The following is an 18,506-nucleotide window of genomic DNA, read 5'->3' as shown; positions in this document are numbered from 1 at the left end:
AACTAGCCAGGAGTGGTGGTGCGGGGCCTGTAATCCCAGTTAATTGGGAGGCTGAGGCTTGAATTGAGGAGAATTGCTTGAACCCTGGAGGTGGAGGTTGCAGTGAGCTGAGATCATGCCACTGCACTCCAGCCCAGGCAGCAGAGCGAGACTCTGTCTCAAAAAAAAAACAAAAAAACAAAGTAAATTATCATTTTTAACTTTCCATTTAAGTTTTTTAACAAAGCTTGGTTATAATAGGCAGGTCGTTTTTGTTGGTGGTGTGTGTGTGTGTTTTAGTAGGTTGGCACAAAAGTAATTGCAGTTTTTTACTTTTGTGCCAACCTAATAGATACATACGCAGTTTTTTTTTTTCTGAGTGTTTTAGCAGCTAATATAATATTATTGCCAAAATTTTATAACCTTAACAGGAGTTCTTTCAACTGTGTTCTCTTGATTCTCTATAGTTTTACTTGCATTGACCTTATTAAGTTGTTGCACACAACCAGGGGGAAAGACTGGTATTAGCCTAGGGAAGGTGGAACAAATAATTCTTTTAAGAAGTGACCAGAGGAGTAAAGAACTTACTTATGTAACCAAACACCACCTGTTCCCAAATAACCTATGGAAATAAAAAATTAAAAAAAAAAAAGAAGTGCTCAGAGGAGAAAGGAAATTTAATGGAACCAAGATGTAATAAATAATAAGTGCTAATTTGTCTGGGAGAATCAGCTCACCTATTAGAAAACAAAATTGAAGGAGTGATCATACCATTATAAATACATATAGTATATAATCTATTCTTAAATTATTATACATTTGTAATTTCTTTGCTAAAATTTATGCACATTTGAGATGCAGACATATGCTATTCACTGCATAGAAGATAAATTAATATAGCACACAGTTATGTGAATATGAAATTAGACAATTTAAGATTGATGGGTTGGTCAGTTTGCTTTATCTGCAATCTGGTAACTTTTTCTTTAGTGGCTCTTAAAAATATTGATGACCCAGGTGCAGTGACTCGTATTAAGTAATTAGGTTGACTGCACAGAAGGACAAGATAGGAGGTTAGGATAAAAGTTGTACAGAAATGATCATATCCCTTCTATACTAAATAATTCTGGAAGCATTTGGTCATTTGACATAGTTTGCACAGCACTTCAAGGATCCTCTGGTGGTGGCAGTGACTCTCCCACGACTCCCCACCCCCATTACTCTTTTCTTTCTACACCCCTCCTCTTCCCCTCCCCATCCTCTTCCTCTGCATGCCTACATACCTTCCTTCCTCCCTCTCTCCCTCCCTAGCTCCTTCCTTCCTTTCCTTCCTTTTTCTTTTCTTTTCTTTTCCTTTTTTTCTTTTCTTCTTTCTTTCTTGCTTGCTTGCTTTATTGACAAATGATTCATATACTGTACAACTTACCCTTTAAAGTATGCAATTTAGTGGTTTTAGTATATTGAAACAATTGTGCAACTAATCACAGAGCAACCACAATCTAATTTTAGAACATTTTCCCCCCTAAAAGAAACTCTCTTAGTAGTCAGTCTCCATTACTCCATTCCCTCTCCAAGACCTAAGCAACCACTAATCTGCCTTCTGCCTCTGGAAGTTTGCTTATTCTGGACCTTTCCTGTAAATGGAAGCATACAGGATGTGGTCTTTTGTGATGGGCTTTCTTCACTTAGCATAGTGTTTTCAAGATTCTTTCATGTGTAGCATGTATTTGTACTTTATTCCTTTTTATGGCTGGATAATATTTCATGGTATGGATTTATACTATGTTTTGTTTATATATTCCATCAATTGATGAACGTTTGGGCTGCATCCATTTTGAGGCTATTAAATGATACTTCTATGAACATTTGTATGCAAGCTTTTGTGTGATCATATATTTTCATTTCTCTTGGTTATATACCTAGGAGTGAAACTCCTAGGCCATATAGTAACTCTATTTTTCTGTTTTCCCACATTACTATGATGTGTAAAATGTCAGGAAGCAAGGCAGAAGGACTCAGAACCAACTTCTTTCTCAGGACTTTTTAGGCCACTAGGATTGTTTAGAATCTTTAAGACAACTCTTGATGAGAGTAAACCTGGAAGACTGTGAGTATGCACACAGACCAGACACTTGAAAAACCCTGCTGGTCAGAATCAAAAGGTTTGCGAACATGCCAGAGTTTCTCTGATATGCGTGATTTCGACAGATGCTTTCATACCCTATCTAGAGTATACTTGATAGTTATCTCTGTAAGTATGGCTGATTCCGCCCTCTGAGAATTAGGTACTTAATATTGAATCTGAATTGAATCTTGTCTTGGACAGTGCTCGGGTAGTCAGGTTTCTTTCACTTCTCCCTCACTAGTGAAGAGAACACTAGTTGTGGTTGAAAGGCGTCATTGCAGTTGAGATTATTATTCTCAAGAGAAGCATTTCTTTTCTGTTTCTTTTACCCCCTGCAAGAATCCTGAGTCAGTGCAGTTCCTCAATGGAACAGTGCTTTGGGGACCTATGAAAAAGGCAGTCTGCAGGAATTGTTAAGTATTTCTAAAAATAACTCTGGGAGACAGGCTAATGGTAATGACTGGATTCTGGCACTTTATGGTTATAGAAACCACTTTTATATATTTTGATTTCCTCCCCTAATGCTTAATTATCTCCATGTGGACATTATGATAGAGTGTCATTGAAGGTATTAAAAATTTAATTAATTGCTTAACAGTTATATCTGGTGAAAACAATGTGGAAATCTTTTTACATTTTTAATTTTTGGTTCAAACAAACCTAACTAATCAAAGAGCAACCACAAAAATCTTCAAAATGCAAATTAGACACAATAATGTACAGCTACCAATTACAGATTTTAGTGTTTTTGTATTCCATAGCAACAAACTGCCAAGTCTTAAAAAAAAAAAAGTCAACTAAAGCATTCTGTTGTTCCCTGAGCTCTACTGTATATTTTACTGGAAGATTTTAAGCTCTGTCATGGAAGTATAACTAGAATCACAAATTTTTTAAAAAGTGTTCAGACAAGGTAAATATCTAACTATGAGCTATAGAAGTTAAATATATCGAGTATGTATGTCAGTGTTTGCATTTTATTTTTGGATGGTTTAGAATTTTAATTAGTTTTCTGTAATAATCATTGCTTATACTGGCTTACAGTGATTTACTGTATTAACATTAGCTTTTTATACAGATCTGAGATTGTATCTAATAAGATGACTAGAGTCATGACCATTTAGTTAATCTAAAAAATGAATAGATTTAAAAAAATTAATTTCAATGGTCTTTTATGTTATAGAGTGATGGAGTCTAACAAAATTTTAAAATCTTGTCACAAAAAAGGACATAGAAAAGATTTTGCATAATGTTTTATTATTATCCTCTCTATGATCTTTCCACTTATCATTTCAGATAAGACCAGAAATTCCCATTCCTGAAGAGTTAGATGACGATGAAGATGATGAGGATGTGGATCTTTCTGTTCCTGGTTCTTGCTATCTCAAACTGTTGTCACTCACTTCCCCTTTGGTTTTACCAGGTGACTCCTATTTGGTAGTAGAGAAGCTAGCATTTTTTAGTGATTCAATTTGTCTGATTGTATTCTTTTGTGATAGGTACATACTTATGTGCTTATTTTTTAACCAGAATGTTAAATGCACCCATCTGTTCTATCAAAACAGCTTGAGATAGTATGGTGTTTAAATTATATGAAAAAATGTTACATCTGAGTAGCATTGAACAAGAAAACTAGTGTAAACAACTGTGTTTGCTGATAATTAAAATTCATTTGAAAGGCTAAATATATTCCACAAGATGAATTTGCACTGGTACTCTAGGTCATTGATTTAAATAATACTTCTTTCTTACATAAGGCAAGTGAAAAGATCATTAGACTATTCAGAGATTTACTGAGTAGTTTCATTATTATACATTTATTCTTTCTATAGAGTTATGCCAAAGATGTTACTGATATTTATTTGAGAGCTATAAATTAATGCTTTTAAAAGATGGATCAAATTGTATGGTCATTCAGCTTTGATGTAAAGCTTATAGGGCCTTTATCTTTTAAAAAGTAGGCTGGGTGTGATGGCTCACGCCTGTAATCCCAACACTTTGGGAGGCTGAGGCACAGATTGCTTGAGGTCAGGAGTTAAATACAAAATTAGCCTGGTGTGGTGGTGCATGCTGTAGTTCCAGCTATTTGGGTGGCTGAGGCACAAGAATCACTTGAACCTGGGAGGTAGAGGTTGCAGGGAGCTGGGATCATGCCACTGCATTCCAGCCTAGGTGACAGCCTAGGTGTCTCAAAAACAACAAAAAAAAGTATTCTAATGCTTATATGTGGTAATTATTCTGTATGTATATTGTGTTTAGAAGTACTCACCTGCCCCTATTACTATATGCCCTACCCAAGAAATGGTAGACAATACCATTTGAAAAATATGTTTGATTGTGGACTGTGATTAGGAACTTACATTATTTTATTTTGAATGTTATTTTCTGATCATTAAAAAGTTATTTACAAATTCCCCAAGTGATTTATTGTGATTAAGTAGCTTTTCTATATTAGACAACATCTTGCTTAGTTTTGTTACAAATCTACTTTGAATATTCATGGATATAAAAATTTAATTTCTGGAAATGAAGTTCAATGAAAACAAGAAATGTCATTTTATTTTCTCAGTCATAATCATACTAGCCTGTAATTTTGGAAGTTTTTTCCTCTGGTTTCATCCCACATGGAAATTCCTGGGAAATTCAGCCAAATATGTACTATTTATTTCTGGACAAAGCTCCTTTTACAATTCCCTGCCTCCTTTTATTAGAGAAAACCGAATGGCCAAGTTAGACAAAGAGTTCACCTTTTCTCTTCTCCTGATATCTAGAAAGAAGCCTCAAAAACTTGTTCACTCTTCCTCTCTTCTGTTCTTCCCCACTTCCTACCTCTTAGTTTTTCAGAGTCTAAGACCTCCCTGAAGTTAACATGAGTCCAAGGAAGGAAAAAGCCTTCAGTTATCCAAAGTTCTTTCTTTAACCTGAAATACCTAGAGTCAAAAGTCCTTTGGGGCTTTTTAAATGATTTTTTTTTTTTTCACTCGTACATGTATTCCCCATCACAGTCTCTGATGTTAGAAAGAGAAGTGGGGGAATATTTGTTGCCAAGGGGTGCTGTTGTTTGTCCTCTCAATACAGAATGTGCAGTGCTGTGGTGGCTATTACCTGGCTCTCCTACATTGTTTGTACTTGGTGGTTCCCAGTGCCTTCGATTGAGAAAGAAGGGGAAGAGTTGAGATCAACAACTGTATTTGTTTGAGAAAATTTAGTAATTTGAGTGAGGTGGGTGATCTAGATGCTATGTTGGCAAACTGTCACCATGGACATTTTTTCATTGATTATTAGAGAACTATAAAAAGTGTCCCTTTGATTATTACAGAACTAGGAAAAGAACCAGGAAAAAGGCACCAGCCTTAGGAATATATACCCTAAAATGCACAGGATGAATGATATATATTAGTCACCAAATGCTACAGAAAAGTGGGTTGTGGTCGGGCGCGGTGGCTCACGCTTGTAATCCCAGCACTTTGGGAGGCCGAGGCGGGCGGATCACAAGGTCAGGAGATCGAGACCACGGCGAAACCCCGTCTCTACTAAAAAATACAAAAAATTAGCCGGGCGTGGTGGCGGGCGCCTGTAGTGCCAGCTACTCGGAGAGGCTGAGGCAGGAGAATGGCGTGAACCCGGGAGGCGGAGCTTGCAGTGAGCCGAGATTGCGCCCCTGCACTCCAGCCTGGGCGAAAGAGCAAGACTCCGTCTCAAAAAAAAAAAAAAAGTGAGTTGTGCTGAATTTAAGTGAATTCTGCCCCTTTCTCCTTTTAATTCCTTTCAAATGAACACAAAAGCAGCTGTAAAGTGAATCCAGGAATTTGCGTTATTTAAATAGAGATGTTTCTGCTATTGATTATTAAAAAATAGTTTTGAAATAATTTTAGACTTGCAAGAAGTTGCAAAAACAGTTTAGAGAGTTCTCTGTACCTTTTTTGACCTGGTGCTCTACTTGATCACATCTCACATAACCGTAGTATGATATTAAAACCAGAAAATTGACATTGGCATGATATTACTAACTTAAACTATAGACCGATTTGAATTTTATAGGGTTTTTTCCCCCGGTATGTAAACTTATGGGATTAGCTATTTCTTTCCCCCTCAAGTGTCCTTGAGGGGTTTGGGCCATCACCCTGAAAGACCAAATCCCGAACACCATAATTGTAATTGCCGAAATCCTGAAAGATTAAAATACCTAAAGTCTAAAATCCTCAAAATCACAATTCTGAAATCTCAAAAATATAATTCTAGAAAAAATAATAAAAAGTTATTTAAAAGATGTATATTTACATTTTAAAAGGCAACTTACTTGAGAAACATAAAAATACAACAGAGCACTTCATAGATCACTTTACACAATAAAATAGGCAAAGTAATGTACATATTTTTGCAATCATAAACAGGTATACTAACAACAGCCACAATATAACAATTATGAGCAGATGAACTGTATTCATAAATAAATAGCCCTCAAAACAGTATGTATAAATGCTTATCACTGTGACTGGTGATTGTTGGCTCCCAGCTTTGTAACTGCAGTCACCGGAAATACTCTGATGCACAACTGAAGTCTTTTGACAAAATCAGTCGAAAACCCCGAGCTCGAGACCAGCCTGGCCAACATGGTGAAACCCTACCTCTACCAAAAGTACAAAATTTAGCTGGGCATAGTGGCAGACACCTGTAATTCCAGCTACTTGGGAGGCTGAGACAGGAGAATCGCTTGAATCTGGGGCAGAGGTTGCAGTGAGCCGAGATCGCACCACTGCACTCCAGCCTGGGCAGCAGAGACAGACTCCATCTCAAAAAAACAAAAAACAAAAAACAAAAAACAAACTAAAACCCCAACGGGTTACCACTCTTTATGCAGTCACTCAAAGAATTGAGATCTCGAGATATTTTATGTTTCACAAATGCAGATATACAAAAATGACATCTCTACTTATTGAGGAAGTTTCAACATTTTTACGTACATACACAATACTTACACACAAAGTCAGTGTTGTGATAATGCACTTTTATGGAGTCAGATTTGTAAAAAAAAAAAAAAAATGCATAAAACCAATTAGAACTCTTTAGAAGTCTTTATACAATTTGTACTTCCAGTATTGGAAAAGATGCAAAAATGAAATACATAGCATAGCAAATTGGCACTATATGTGAAGGGGCGGAAGTTGTACATGATTGAATAATTTGGCAGGGGAGATTTCTTGTGTTTTTTGCCTGCGTTTTCATTTCTGTGATCTTCAAAATGTGAACTGCACTTGTATTTGGAGAGTGGTTGTGGTCTACAAATTTGGTGAGTGTATATTCTCCATTTGGAAGTCTGGTTGTTGCTCGGCCATTGGAAATAAGCAATTTTCTGCTTTTGCAGCATCAATAATAATTAGCTTTTGAACTTCTTTCACCATTAAGTCGCCTTGTACACATAACTTGTCACAATCTTTTTGTGAGAGAACAATTTCGCATATCTCTTCCACTCTGTTGTAAGGAATATAGTAAGAAGGAATGGTATTTGGCTTCTCCAATACCAAATCTATTTTAGTCACATTTCTTCTGAAAGACAGAATCAATAGAATATGTATATAGATATATGAGAGGGGATTGATTAGGATAATTGGCTTACATGATTATGGTGGCTAAGTTGTGTGACAGACTGTCTGCAAGCTGGAGACTGGGATTCTGGTAGTGTGGCTCCATTCAAGTCCGAAGGTCTGAGAACCTGGGAAGTGGGTGGTGTAACTCTCAATCTGAGGCCAAAAGCCTCAGGACCCAGGGGGCTGCTGGTGAAAGTCCTGTAGTTTAAAGGCTGGTGAGCCTGGAGTTCTGATGTCCAAAAGCAGCAGCAGAAGCCTGTCCCAGCTCTCATAGAGAGAGCAATTCACCTTCTGTATTTGTTCTCTCTGGGTCTCTGGACAATTGGATGGCCCCCATCAACATTGAGGGCAGATCTCCCCCATACACTACTCAGACTCACATACTAATCTCCTCTGGAAATACCCTCACAACCCTCAACCCCAAATAATGCTTTACCAGGTTTCTAGGTATTCCTTAAGCCAGCCAAGTTGACACTTAAGTTCACAAGTTCACCCCTCATCAACTGGCACCCATTCACATCTCCTTAACTTCCAAATAAAGATAGTAACAAGGTAATAGTTCCGCCTAACACATGCAACTATCCTGTGTACAACTGAAAATGCACTAATTCCTTCCCCAGGATTAGGCTTTCAGGATTTCAATATTTGGGATTTTAACCTTTTGGGATTGTGATTTTGGAGATTTTAGATGTTAGGAAGTTTAGACTTTAGGGATTTTGATCTTCCAGAATTTCAGCATTTGGGATTATGGTGTGTGGGATTGTGTCTTTTGGGATTATTATTAGCACTAGTTTTTTATATTTATTCCAAATAGTTACCTGTATCAATTGTTTTTTCTTTTTTATTGCTGACTGGCATTCCATTGTGTGAATGTAACGCAGTTTGTTGATCCATTCAGCTGTTGAGGACATTTGGGTTGTTTTGAGAATTTACATCTGACACTTTGTGTCCTATGAATTTTCGGCTTCTTTTTAAATTCCCATCTGGTCATTGGTAAGAAAGAGATTGGGGAAAGCTCAAAAGCAACGGGAAAAATTCTAGTTGCTAACTTAGTATTTACGGGAAGATCAAGCTCTGTACATCAGCTACACTTAGCCTCCTGGCATCTTATCCTCATTTAAATTAATCCCTGGGCTGGTGTTAGTTAAACATCTGTAGTTCACTGTAGAGCTTGGTAAGTAGAAAACTTCCATTGCTGGGTTAGTCTATGTGCAGATATGTTCTGCCCCTTGACATGTTTCACCTTTTGCCAGAATAGGATCCTTTCTGAGAAAGGATGAAATTACTTTCTTTCATCATAGTGCCTCTACCCTCACAAACAGATGATTCATAGCTGCATTCTGCAAAGTCTATAATTATACCCACTTTGAAGCAGTCCCTGTGTATGTGTATGCAGAAATTGGGGTACATGGCCTGCAATCAGATATTACTCATCTTTTTTGTGTAAATGATATATTGATCACTGTTACAACAAGAAAGGGTGGGGGATACATTTAGATTGAGTAATTGGAGAGAGTTTAATAAAGAACCTATTTACAGTTGTGTTGTCAAGGTTAAGGGAAACTCACAAGAGATGGTAAACCATCTCAGAGTGCTTAATGTCTCTGGCCTACAGAGATAAGGGGAGGAAGAAGAGAGAGTATCTGTATTATAAATAGGGGTGCCTAAGGGGAGCCAAGACTTTCAGAAGAGGAATGCAGGCAACTTGTAGCAATCCTGCAAGAAGTCCTGTGTCTGGGGAATACATCTCCTGACTTCACTGTTTTCACCCTTTGATGTCCTGCCAGTGACTCCAGTGGTTGAAACCAACCAGAAGCCAGAGGACATGGGAGCCTCTTAGTGCCTTTCTTTAAAGACTGTTTTTTCCAGAGCACAGAGCAGGGTTGAGAAGGATAGAGGATAGATAAGAAGGAGTAAATGGAAAACATCTCATACTGGTGTTTTTGAGCTTTGAATGGAGAATCTTGATTGCATCTAGGAGGGTCCTGTCAGAACTGGGTATATAACAGATGGTCCAGTGAGCTCTTGCTGCCTTTAATTTAATCATAGTCATTTAAAGGAGACTTTTAGATAGATCTCTTCAGAATGAAATTCCAGTTAGGCGGACCCTTGCTTTTTGTTTCTATAAGAGCCACATGCCGTGGTTTTCTTTTTTCATTTTCCACTCCATATGATTTGTTTAGCTTTAATGTTTTTCGTTTTTTTGTTTGTTTCTGTATTGGGCAACCTCTAGTGGTCCTTAGGAAAATCACATTTGAATATGAGCCTATAGTCTTATCAAATATTTTGTTTGTACATCCTGTTGTCTTCTGATATCATATTTCTGTGTTATTATATAATAAGTAAAATGTCAAACAATAAAGATCTTGGGCTTAATTAGAAGGAACACGAGCAAAGATAGTAGACAAATATCTCATTTTAAAATAATTGTCCTAATATTGCTAAGTATAGATAGTTATGAAAGAGGTTTTTCTGAAAACACTTAAATGATAAGAAGGAGCCATTCTCATGAAAATGTGGGACTGATATGTTCCAGGTGGAAGGGATAGCAAATGCAGTGGCACTGACTTAAATATCAACTTTATGTTTTTGAGGAATGGAAAGAGGCCATATGGAAGTGTGACTTCAACATAGCAAGGAGGTAGGGTATTAGACATTAACTCTGAGGGGGAGTCAGGGCTAGATCATAAAAGGTCTTGATTATGGTCAGAAGTTGTGATTTTATTTTATGTACAGTGAAAAGCAACTGGAAGGTGTTAGGGACAGGAATGACAAAATTCTGGCCTCTGGGCAGAGGAAGGTTTATAGGGGGTGGTCAAGAGGAAAAGAATTCAATAAACTAGTTTTTACATTAGTTTGTATGAGGAGGAGAAAAGATAATAAGTAGATAAATAGCAGTGAAAAATGGAGAGAAATTGATGGATTTGGGATAGATTTTGAAGGTGAAATCAGAAGGACTTGCTAATGGATTACATGTAAGAAGTGAGGAAAAGAGAGGAATTAAGCTTGAGCAACTTGGTGCCATGTTCTAATTTGGAGGAAGACTAAGAAAGGGGTAAGAATCAAGAGTTCTCTTTTTACCATGTAAGGTTTGGCCAGAAACGTAGCTTAGTTGTTTGTATATGAGTTAAGACGAATGTTTCTCTTCTAGCTTATTGTATTTACTCTACTTTTGGTCTCCTTTTATCCTCTTTTAGCTTTGGAGGAATTTTTTACATCACTTGTGAAGCAAGAAATGGTGAATATGCCTCGTGGGATATATCACTCTGCATTAAAAGGAGTTGCCCGCTCAGACCAAGGAAAGACTATAGCAGGAATCCCCAATTTTATATTGAAAATGTATGAAACAAACAAGCAACCAGGATTGAAACCTGGCCTTGCAGGTAAGGGTAGTACATAGTATCAAAAATACAGGTTTTTCATGTAGTGATTTAACTTCCATTTCCATGGGCCATGGCAGGGTGTTGCTGCTGCTACTAACATCTGGATAAATTACAAAAATAATCGCATTTTAAAAGACATCACAGAACTGTAGAAGCAAAGACAAATAGATGGATTTAAGTTTCAGAGTCAGCAGAACATTTTAGAACTGTTTTCTCCCCACCGTGGGGGATACCCACTTAGCCCAGAGGCATGGCCTGTTGGAAGAAAGAGAAACAAGAGGAGCTTTTAGTGATTGCCTGGGACTAGGGCGACAAATTAGAGATCTTTCTCATAGGACATTTGCTGAATTTTGAATTTGCACCAAGAGCTAAAGAGCTAGGCTGAAAGCTTCTGAAAGGCAAAGTGAAATCCCTTTTAGTCTTCTGATGCTTAGGAAACAAAGACGAGCTAGGAGAATGGGCTTGAAAAAACAGCATGCAAGAGGTAAAAGCCCAAGAGAGAATGGTGAATTGATACTGAAGATCTGCAACTGCTCTCACCTGGGTGAACTTGTTAATTCTGGCCACAGCTGGAATCTAAGCATTCAGCCTCAACTTTAGTGAGAAGCTGGTGAGGAGATGGAGAAACCAACAGACATCTTGGCAATCATGTGGAGCCAGAGTGACACAACTCAGAACTTGAGTGACCTTGAGCACATGGCCAGTTTATCTCAAGTTATTTGCGACATTTTGAAGCTTTATGGGATGGAAAGCTAAAGAGCTAAGCTGAAAATTTCTGAGGGCAGACCTAAGTCTCATAATTTTTTCAGATTGAGGAATCAAAGGCTCATTAGACTGCCAGTTAGTGGGGGGTGTTGTGGGAGATATACCCTGGCAAAGGAGTGAACCAGAGCTGGACTCAAATTACAAAAGTTATAATCAATCCTAACCCAGATCAATTCCTGATTAGGTTGAGGTAATCAGTCCTTCACCCAGTCTGCCTAACAGAGGAGAGAGGAAAACTACTCTTTGATTAACAATAACATCATTTAGTACTTCTGTAGTTCTTTCATATACTGCACTAGACATAGGACAAAGGAAGAAGCTGGAAATGAAGGGAATATTTTATGGAGATAAAGAAGTCACTCTGTTTGGAAAATATCAATTCTGATTGGCCTACATGAAATAACATACTTTTGAAATATATGACAAAAATGAGTAGAACTGAAAGAGGAAATAGACAAACCCACAATAATAATGGAAACTTTAAAATATCCTTTTCAGTAGCTGGCAGAGCACGGAGACAAGAAAATCGATAAGATTACAAAATATCTGAACAATCTATGAACAAACTACTATATTGACATGTAGAACATTGTACCTTATAGTGATAGAATTTACGTATTTTTCAACTGTACATGGAAAATTTACCAAAATGACCATACGCTGGACCACAAACTTCAATAAATTTCAAGATATTGAAGTCACTTAGAGTCTGTCCTCTGATGACTATGGGATTAAGCTAGAAATAAATAACAAAAATGATTACCATGATATCTCCAGTTGGCTGGAAATTGAACAGTATACTTATAAGTAATGGATGGATCAGAGAAAAGAATCAATGGAAATTAGAAGATAGTTTGAAGTGAATGATAATGAAGATAAGCCGTATAACAACCTGTAGGTTGCAGCTAAAATAGTATTTCTAAACACTGTTTCCCCTCTAGGGAAATTCACATTTTCAATGTATATTTTAGAAAAGAAAGGAAAATAATCAGTATTTAAACTTCCATCTCAAGAAGCTTGGAAAAGAACAGCAAATCAAACTTAAAGGATAAGGGAAGAAATAATAAAGATAATAAAACTCAGTGTAATAAAAAACATAAATAAGCTGGAGGTTCAGCTGAGAGCTTAACTGACCATTGTGGAAAGGGCAGGGAGAAGAGGGAGAGTGAGTGTATGTGAATACAGGAATGAGGGAAACTTGTCCACTTGTGAGTATAAACTAAAGGGACCCATGTTATCATGTGTTCATGAAGATTAATATGTGCAAGTATTTCTCTTTAATTAAAATTTTAAAAAAACTTAATAGACTCTCTAGGACTAAACAGTTCACAAAGTCAAGACTTGCAAATTTGTTCATTTATTTATACTTATACTTATTTACTCATAAGTAAATTGTAAATAATATTTTACACATGATCTTAACTAAAAAGCTACGAGTCAATAAGTAATATACTATATTATATTACGTTTATATTTTTGAGACAGAGTTTCTCTTGGTTGCCCAGGCTGGAGTACAGTGGCACAATCTCAGTTCACTGCAACCTCCACCTCCTAGTTCAAGTGGTTCTCCTGCTTCAGCCTCCCGAGTAGCTGGGATTTCAGGTATTCGCCACCATGCCTGGCTAATTTTTGCATTTTTAGTAGAGATGGGGTTTCACCATGTTGACCGGGCTGGTCTCAAACTCCTGACCTCAAGTGATCTGCCTACCTTGGCCTCCCAAAGTGCTGGGATTACTGGTGTGAGCCACCGCATCTGTCCCAATAATATTTTAAATATTAGCTTTTTAGATCTCTTGTGTTTTTTTATTCCTTATATATAATGGTCAAAAATCATAATTTGCTTAACAAATTAGCTTTTATTTATAAATATCTCTATCCACATTGATTATCAGTTACTGAGAATCTAATTAGTAAAGTTTTTTCATAAGAAATGTCTTTGTAAGCTGGGCGCAGTGGCTCATACCTGTAATCCCAGCACTGTGGGAGGGCAAGGCAGGCGGATCATGAGGTCAGGAGCTAGAGACCAGCCTGGCCAATATGGTGAAACCCCATCTCCACTAAACTTACAAAAATTAGCCGGGCATGGTGGCATGCGCTTGTAGTCCCAGCTACTCGGGAGGCTGAGGCAGAAGAATCGCTTGAACCCAGGAGTTGGAGGTTGCAGTGAGCTGAGATTGCACCACTGCACTCCAGCCTAGGCAACAGAGCGAGATTCTGTCTTAAACAAAAATAAAAATAAAAATAAAATAAAGTCTATATAATTTTTTTTTAAAGGTGGTATGTTATTTTGCTATGATGTTTCCATGTATCAGAGTAAAGATGGAAAACCATTGAATAGACTGATGGCCAGTAGAGGGCGAAATTTCAAGCAGACTTCACTTGCTCTTGTACATGAGGTAGGTTCCCACGTCCTCTTCTTTATGTTTTAGTGTTTTCTCCCTTCATGATATGTTTAAGAAGTTGGTTGTTTGTTTAGAAATAATTTTTTTTGATCATAAGTAATGTAAGTTGCTTTTAAAGGCCACCAAAATAGCTGACCCAACTGAATACTCAGATATTTCGATGTATTTCTGAAAGAAACTGCCATGTTTTCCCCCACAGCCCAGCGTAATTATTAGGGAGTAATGTCTAGGAATTTGCTTTACTTCATCAATGCTTAACTGTCATTATTCAGAATAAATATCAATTTATTATTTAAAGAAATACTACTGCCTATATCTTAATTCTAATCCTTCGCAATTATGTAGGGGACCAGTGTTTATATTTTGTGAGTGTTTGGAATTAAAAGTAAATAAAAGCATTTTAGAAAAATAACCCTTGGTTTTAATGTTTATTTTACTTTTCCTTTCAGCTACCTTTTAAAAATAAAGTTCTGTGATTCTATTAGATGATTTATATGAAATCTGATTATTGCAGATTATGGCAAAACCGGGGGAAGAGGGAAGCTGGAAAGCCCTTGGGAAATGTATTTTTATTGTTTTTAAATATTTTATCACACTTACTCATTATGATGTATACAAATTAAAATGTATGAATGAATAAGAAAACAAAATGTCACAGCAAAGAGATTTATATAGTTCAGACATAGTAGGTTATATATCAGTTATAAGTAAAAATATATGAATTGTAAAGATTTAATGAACTTGATGTAAAAATAATTAGCATTTCTAAAATATCTTTCTATAACATCCTATTTTGATGCCTAATTTATACATTTGGTTGTAATTAATTTGATTCACTTTTATTCTGTATCACACCAATTGCTACCAGTTTCATAGTATAGCAAGATTCAGAGGGTTTTTCAAGACCCATCTTTGTCCTTTGCTATCCATTTTCCTTTCATATATTTAGTTAGAATTAAAATTGTGTAAATACTTGTTTCAGAAGCTTTTTTTGGCCTAATATAGTGTCTTCATTCAACTAAAAAGAGAAGAAGGATCTGGGAAGAGCAACGCTTCTCTAGGAAGGTTTAATTTTAGACATAGGTGATTTCTATGTTTTTTTTTTTTGTCCCTGGCATCTCATTAGTTGGCATAGAGAAGGGAGAAACTTGGTACCTTTTTGTGTTTTAAGCTGTGCTCTTAGATATTTGAAGGAAAACTGAAGTTTAAAGTCTTACTGAAAAGCTGATTTATAATAAAAAGTCACCATCAGAACAGAAACAAGAAAAAGCATTAGTGCAGGGGATGGCAGAAGACATCTGATAACTTTTGGCAGTGGCATCAGAAGTTATGAGGTGTGTCTGAGATATAAGCACAGAAAATCTTTAGGTTAAGATACTTGTTGCTTGTGCTGTAGAGAGTCTAGAAAATTTCAAAGGGAAAAGAAAATAACATCATTGTTTTAGGGGTCAATTAGAAGGCATATTGGACAGAATTCTGCCAAATGTATAGTAGGATTTTAGACTGGATTCCACATTCTGCCCGGTATATATAGTTCATTTGCTTAAAACACAAAGGCTGGGGGACCCATGAAGTTTCTCAAACTATGTGACAAGAAATAATATGAACTTTCAGAGCTGGTTAATGAAAATAATTGCAATAATAACAGCTAATAATCGATTTAGATACTTTCAACACTGTGAGGTAGGTGCTCTTAATGTGTCAAGGTCACATAGCTAACAAGTAGAGGAGCCTGGAAATTGAACCCAGGCAGTGAGGCTGCATAGTCCTTGAACTGTCATCTTCTCTCCCAGGTTAATGAGAGAAGATTCTAAAAATACATTTGGATTTTTCCAAGATTACTCTAATCTCTCTTAAATCATCTCCTTGCATCTCATCTTTCTTTTGTTGCAATCAATTTGGTATTTTTCTAGATGAAATTTCTTCAGACCCTGCTTTTGATCCTCCCATTACTTTATCCTGAGTCTTTTTTATTTCCAAGTATTTCTTCTTTCTTTCCTTTTTTTTTTTTGAGATGGAGTCTTGCTCTGCTGTCCAGGCTGGAGTGCAATGGTGCAATCTCAGCTCACTGGAACCTCTGCCTCCTAGGTTCAAGGGATTCTCCTGCCTCAACCTCCCGAGTAGCTGGGATTACAGGCATGCACCACCACGCCCAGCTAATTTTTGTATTTTTAGTAGAGATGGAGTTTTAACCACGTTGGCCAGGCTGGTCTCGAACTTCTGACCTCAGGTGATCCACTTGCCTCGGCCTCCCAAAGTGCTGGGATTACAGGCATGAGCCACTGTGCCCAGCCGTATTTCCAAGTATTTCTTGAGAGTTGCAGTTTGTTTATTAATTCACCAGTTGATGGACCTTTGGGTTTTTTCTGTTTTCAATGATTAAAACTAAAGTTTCTGTAAACATTCTCATACAGATCCATGTGTGAACATTCATTTCTCTGTTTCTTTTCAGTAAACAAATACCTAGGAGTGAGATTGCAACGTCATGTGGTAAATTCATATATAACTTTACAGGAAACTATCAAACTGTTTTCCTAGTGGCTATCTTATTTTGAATGCCCATCTGCAAGGTATGAGAGTTTCAGTTGCTCTGCCTTCTTGTCAGTGCTTGATATAGTCATTTAAAAAAATTTAGCTATTCTGGCGTGAACCCGGGAGGCGGAGCTTGCAGTGAGCCGAGATTGCGCCACTGCACTCCAGCCCGGGCGACAGAGCGAGACTCTGTCTCAAAAAAAAAAAAAAAAAAAAAAAAAAAAAATTTAGCTATTCTTGTAGATGAGTAGTATTAGTTTCCCTTTGTGGTTTTAATTTGTGTTTCCTTAATAACTAATGATGTTGAAGCATCTTTTCATTTGTTTATTTTGTGTGTATCTCTTTTCTTCCTGAAGTGTTCGCTTTGATCTTTTGCCCATTTTTAAAATTGGGGCTTTTGTTTTCAAAAGAGTGTTCTTTATATATTCTGGATATTAATTTTTTTTTTTACTTAGTCTGTTACATGTCTTTTCATTTTCTTTTTTTTTTCTTTTTTTTTTTTGAGACGGAGTCTCACTCTTTTGCCCAGGCGGGAGTGCAGTGGTGTGATCTCAGCTCACTGCAACCTCCGCCTCCCAGGCTCAAGCGATTCTCCTACCTCAGTCGACTAAGTAGCTGGGATTACAGGTGTGCACCACCACGGCCAGCTAATTTTTGTAGTTTTAGTAGAGACAGGGTTTCACCATGTTCGTCAGGCTGGTCTCAAACTCCTGACCTCATGGTCCACCTGCCTTGGCCTCCCAAAGTGCTGGAATTACAGGTGTGAGCCACTGCGCCTGGCCTTCATTTTTTTATAATGTATTTTGAAGAGTGGACTTTTCATTTTGAAGAATTTCAACTTACCAAATTTTACAAAATGGTTCTTGCTTTTTGCTTAATCTGAGATTACAAAATTTTTCATTTTCTTTTTTCCTGTGTTTTATTTTTATTCTTTTAAATTATTTTTAGAAATTGAGGTATGATATGGTTTGGCTATGTCCCCATCCAAACCTCATCTTGAATTGTAATGCCTACATGTTGTGGGAGGAACCCAGTGGGAGGTGACTGAATTATAGGGGCAGGTCTTTCCTGCACTGTTCTCATGATAGTGAATGAGTCTCATGAGATCTGATGGTTTTAAAAATGTGAGTTTCCCTGCACACGCTCTCTCTTTGCCTACTGCCATCCATTTAAGATGTGACTCACTCCTTGCTTTCTGCCATAATTTTGAGGCCTCTGCAGCTGTGTAGAACTGTAAGCTTATTATACCTGTTTCTTGTGCAAATTACCCAGTCTTGGATATGTCTTTATCAGCAGTGTGAAAGTGGACTGATACAAGGTGTAATACATATACCATAAAATTTACTTATTTAAAGTATACAACTCAGTGGTTTTCAGTGTATCCACAGAGTTGTGTAACCATTCCCACAAACAATTTTAGAACAATTTCATCACCCAGAAAAGAAACTGTGTACCCATTTGTAGCCACTCTTCATTTTCCCTTGTCCTTAGCTTTCAGCAGCCACTAATCTACTTTCCGCCTCTATAGATATGCCTATTCTGGACATTTCATATAAATACAGTCATACAATATATGGTTTTTAATGTCTGACTTCTTTCACTTAGTATAATGTTTTCAGGGATTTTCCATGTTGTAGCATTTATTAATACTTCATTCTTTTTTGTGTGAGAATAATACTTCTCTGCATGGATATACCACATTTAATTTATCCATCTTTCAGCTAATGGATCTCCT

General features: G+C 37.0%; 1 protein-coding gene across 16 annotated transcripts in view; it reads left to right on the top strand.

Moving 5' to 3' along the window:
- Positions 1-18,506, top strand: part of FOCAD (focadhesin) — a 322,164-nt gene that overhangs the window by 193,527 nt on the left and 110,131 nt on the right. For all 16 annotated transcript variants that reach the window (XM_055294111.2, XM_055294104.2, XM_063609849.1 and 13 more), the window contains 3 exons: positions 3,398-3,524; positions 10,887-11,072; positions 14,112-14,233. In XM_055294111.2, the coding sequence (XP_055150086.1) occupies positions 3,398-3,524; positions 10,887-11,072; positions 14,112-14,233 (435 nt within the window). The remainder of the gene's footprint in view (positions 1-3,397; positions 3,525-10,886; positions 11,073-14,111; positions 14,234-18,506) is intronic.

Source organism: Symphalangus syndactylus, chromosome 9 (assembly GCF_028878055.3).
Source record: "Symphalangus syndactylus isolate Jambi chromosome 9, NHGRI_mSymSyn1-v2.1_pri, whole genome shotgun sequence".
In the NCBI taxonomy this organism is placed as follows: Eukaryota; Metazoa; Chordata; class Mammalia; order Primates; family Hylobatidae; genus Symphalangus; species Symphalangus syndactylus.
This window is presented reverse-complemented; position numbering and strand designations above follow the sequence as displayed.